A 4767-nucleotide genomic window follows, 5' to 3' on the forward strand; every position below is an offset into this window, starting at 1 on the left:
TTAACATTTTGTTTTTATTCTTCATAACTTCTTCATGTTTGATTTTTCACAGATATATTTTTCATCCCTAAAATAATATTATGCATGTCATTCAATTTTATGATTTCAAATTATTCGATGTCTCGTGAGCCTTAAATTGCATGTCCTAAAGGACCAAAATGGCCTTTTGTTCTCCATGTCCAAAATCTTGAGTGGCCTTGTATCCACACAACTCTTGGGTGATAATCTGGTTCAAATCACAAATCTCCATACCAGCAATCTAGAATCTTAATTGGTTTTTTATTCTTCAACCAAGTTCAGACCAATTGCTCAAAGTCTATTCAACACGTTCACTCATAAGACTCTTTAAGATAGTTGTTGGGAGATTAACCGTGGTTTAATCTCTCACACTTTTAATTGTATATTTTCTACACGAGAAACGAAAATCTCATTCTTGTTGAATAGTTCAGATTATTTGACCTACACCCATACTCCAAGACAAACAAAATAGTACACTTATTTGATTAATAAGCGTGATCTTTGTTAAGTTGAAGAGGCATCAAAATAGTACATTTATTTGTATGTTATACCTATTGAACGTAACAAGTTACTGCATAGAAGATTGTGTGCTTATTGTAGCTATAATAGAAATCACACATCCAAAGACTAGCATATACTATTTTTATAAGGTAATAAAAACAACCACATTGATGTTCATGATTTGAACACTACATGAAGCTGATGATAGCATAGTGTCATTTATAAAAACAACAACATTCGTATCAAATTCTGCATGAGGCACATGTGCATCCTGTGGCACATGTGCAACCAGTTCCAGCAGCAGTAGTCTTGGGACACGAGCAAGGGTTACATTCACAGTGCTCTCCACATGAGCATGTAGAGTGATCACTCCCACCTGTGCTACCTTCACCACTTGTGCACCTGTCAATATCAACTCTATTACATCTAACATGATCGAGATAATAGTAAGGAGTTTGAATTCAATATATAACATTTGTTTCTCGCTTCCTTCATTCGGTTTTGATATCATACATAGGTTGAAATATGAAATGAAGATAAGAAAGATGCATGCAAACTACCCAAAGTATAACCCTTCTAACATAAAAAATAAAATATTGTTATAAACTAAAACCAAAATTGTATCAACCTTTAACATATTTAAAGCTTACTATTATTATTGTTTCTTTATCTAAAAATATTTATAGGTTAGTATTTATTGTGAATAAGACTCAAATTCTCAATCTCTTTCACTCTATTACTTAAATTATTCACCCTAACAACCTGATCATCTTAATTATGACTCTACTTTTTTGTCATACGTAAAGTTCAAACCCCAACCTCATTCGCTTCGTCATTCACTCTAATCATCAAACCATTCTATAACTCAAATATTATTGAATTATTAGGCTAAGATGAAATGAAGATAAGAAATAAACCTGCATCTGGAATCACCAGAACATGGAACTGTGCAGCCACACTTATTATCACATACAACCACCCTTCTTCTTACTTCTACTCTTCCTGTATCTGCCATCACACTCAATCAGATATGCTACTATATATGTTTTGCGAGTGTTCTATATATTTGCCTTTTATATGTGTCTTGAGTGTTTTGATTTAAAGGAGTACACATGTGACAAATGTCATATTCATGCTTTACGTGGCAATAGCTGAACATGCAATTCTTCAGGTGAAACCACGTAAAACATAGATGAAACTTTGGATTTGGATCAATTTAGATGAATTGCCACATATCCCTAACCGAATGTAGAAGAGTATATATCTTTGAGACGTTGACCCTATTTCAAACGTGGCATTTGTATTGAATCACACGTAAAGCTTCACGTCCTTCAAAGCTTCTTCATTCCCTCTTTGTGAACACTTTCAACCGTTTATTATTAGCTAGTGCAGTGGATAACCCTAATACGAGGGAGTCAAAAAAATGAAATGATAATTATGCTATTTATTTATACATTTTTATCTTAAAACTAGTATAAAAATAGTATTTATGTTTCTACTAATGGAGAAGATTCATATTGAATATTCAATGTAGAGGGTAGATATACTGTATTTTTTCATTTTAGCTAAGATTTTTAAGTTTATTTTATTCAAAAACCCCTTTATAACAAGTAATAGTCATTTATTTTTATTTTCTGGTATTACTATTGTTACCTCATCCCTATGCATAAAGAATTAATCAATTTTGAGTGTATATTTTTCTATCATAACAAGTGTTGCTCTAAAAAAGTCAAACCCTAAACTTTTTAATTATTCTAAAGATCTAATGAGATCTTACACCACTTGACAAAAACATTATTAATTTGTTAAAATGGTAGGAATCATGGATAAGAGAGATCTTCTTGATGAACAAGAAGGAATGAGAAAATGTTATTGAATTGAAAAATGAGTTACAAGAAATAAGAGCATCGCCCCGTTATATACTACAATGTCTAACTAATAACTAACTACTTAATCAATTAATTAAACCCTTAATCGATTAATGAAAACAAAATTATAACTAACAAACTCAAATCTACTCATGTTAATATTCATTTATTTGAAGCCAAGTCAAACTGTCCCTAATTTGAACTTATTGAGTAAGGCTATAATAAATAACTTTTATTATATTTGAGGTTATAATCCTTATAATAGTTATTTCTTACACAATGATGATAATGAATTTTGTATCCATCATCTCATACAAATTACTTAAACTTTGAAGATGTAGCCTAATTGTAGTAGTTTGATTTAAGAAAAATAGAAATATATAACTCATGGAGGAAAATACCAGTTTGATAAAATAATTAATGTGGATGAATGATTAAATCATCAAAATAGTTATACACAGAAGAAATCATTGTCTGAAAAATTGAATCTAAGTATAAAGGAATTTAACAATGAACTGTTCTACTCTAAATGATATTGTTAAAGAGATGATTATAAATGAATAGTTTTCTTATTCATGTTTGTAATAAGTCATAGGGAGCGACTCACGTGAGAACATTGCGCTATTGTGAGAAATGAGAACAATTAATATGTATTATTGAATTTTATTTGAACGACCAATATTAAAAAATATTTGTATATGACTATCGTATGACCAATAACTTTTAATCATAATTATCTAAATTTATTATTCTTACAGTTCACTCAAATAATTCCATGTATATATAAGTGTACAAGATATCTTAGAAGACAATATTTCTAACATAGTGGTAATCAATGTTTTGAGTCATGGAGAATTGAGAAAATATGGACGACATGATTATAATTATGATTGTGTAAAAACGATTCGTTCAAAGATCAAAACAGGCTCAACAAGCTTGTAATATGAGATTCTGTTGGAACATGGTTTGTTAAAAACTATGAGTGAGAACTTTTGGGTGCGAAATATAAAAAACACCCAAGTCCCACATATGAGAGTTTTGAAAAAATAACTCTCAAGTCCCACATTGAAAAGTTTTGAAAAACAAAAAAAACAACTCTCAAGTCCCACATTGGAGAAACTAGGAACTTGAAAAAAATCACAAGTTATAAATAGAAGCCTTCTCCCTTCATATTTTCTAGCCCCAAGTTGAATGCGCTTTCATTCAACTTTTTCTTTCTCCCTCATATTTTCCGCCGATGCATTTCCGGCAAACTTCTCCCTCTTTCTTTCCGTGGCACTAAGAAATGGTACAGGTAGCCATATTATGGGAATTTCGAGAACTAACACTGATAGTCAGAATTGGAGGAAAGAATTGGCACAAGTAGCCATATTTTGGGAGTTTCGAGAACTGACACTGGTAGTCAGTATTGAGGGAAAGAATTGGCACAAGTAGCCATATTATGAGCATTTCGAGAACTGACACTGATAGTCAGTATTGTGGGAAGAGAATTGGCACGGGTAGCCATATTGTGGGAAATTTCGAGAATTGGCACGGGTAGCCATATTGTGGGAAATTTCGAGAATTGGCACGGGTAGCCATATTGTGGGAAATTTCGAGAATTGGCACGGGTAGCCATATTGTGGGAAATTTCGAGAATTGGCACGGGTAGCCATATTGTGGGAAATTTCGAGAATTGGCACTGGTAGCCATATTATGGAGGGTGTATTCGAGATCGGTTCTTACAGTCAGTAAAAATTCGATAATAGAGATCTGGGCTGTTTTATCCTGGGGACGGCGTGGTTGATAGTCTGCTTGCACTTTTGGGCAGTGCCATGAAACATCTTAAAGAGAGCGACCTGGTCGTGACTCAGCCAGTAAATATTATTTCGTGCCATTTAGAATTGCTGCAAGCTACGGTAACAACAGATTCAAAGAAGAAGAAATGAAAAGTAATGAAAATACTTCATTATCAAAAATGAATTACAATGTTGATTGAAGTTTTATTTATACACTAACTCCAAAAATAACTAACTTTGGTAAGACTAATCTAATGGTTACAACTTAATCAATAAATCAAACTGTCTAGATTGATTTATGAAGGTTGCTTGTGTTTCAAGCAAACTGATCCGACCCATAACTTTTAGTTGAAGGACCATATTTTTCAAATTGGAAATAAAAGATAATTTTATACATTTTAAAACTTCGAATTATTTGGACTAGGATATTTAACATTTATCATAAGAGTCAAATTGAGATTTGATAGCTACCTCAGGATACAATATTGCATAGATTTTAAGATCCTATACTAATAAATATTATACATATAACTAAAGGTGAAGAAAAAAATATGAGTTTAGATATATTTGTTGCTAATGAAAGCGAATCATTCAACATACTA

General features: G+C 31.8%; 1 protein-coding gene across 1 annotated transcript; it reads right to left on the bottom strand.

Moving 5' to 3' along the window:
* Positions 642 to 1574, bottom strand: LOC109325067 (metallothionein-like protein 4A). The gene is made up of 2 exons (XM_019557208.1): positions 1437 to 1574; positions 642 to 921 (listed from the first exon to the last, which is right to left on the bottom strand). The coding sequence occupies exons 1-2, from the start codon at positions 1532 to 1534 to the stop codon at positions 762 to 764; spliced, it is 258 nt and encodes an 85-aa protein (XP_019412753.1). The 5' UTR covers positions 1535 to 1574; the 3' UTR covers positions 642 to 761.

This window comes from Lupinus angustifolius, chromosome LG13, assembly GCF_001865875.1.
Source record: "Lupinus angustifolius cultivar Tanjil chromosome LG13, LupAngTanjil_v1.0, whole genome shotgun sequence".
Classification (NCBI taxonomy): Eukaryota; Viridiplantae; Streptophyta; class Magnoliopsida; order Fabales; family Fabaceae; genus Lupinus; species Lupinus angustifolius.

What these genes read in the sequence shown, in the direction of transcription:
- LOC109325067 (XM_019557208.1), bottom strand. Translation starts at nt 1,534, where the DNA reads ATGGCAGATACAGGAAGAGTAGAAGTAAGAAGAAGGGTGGTTGTATGT. An exon ending in TCTGGTGATTCCAGATGCAG is followed by an intron (nt 922 to 1,436) that starts GTTTATTTCTTA and finishes TGATATTGACAG; the next exon opens with GTGCACAAGTGGTGAAGGTA.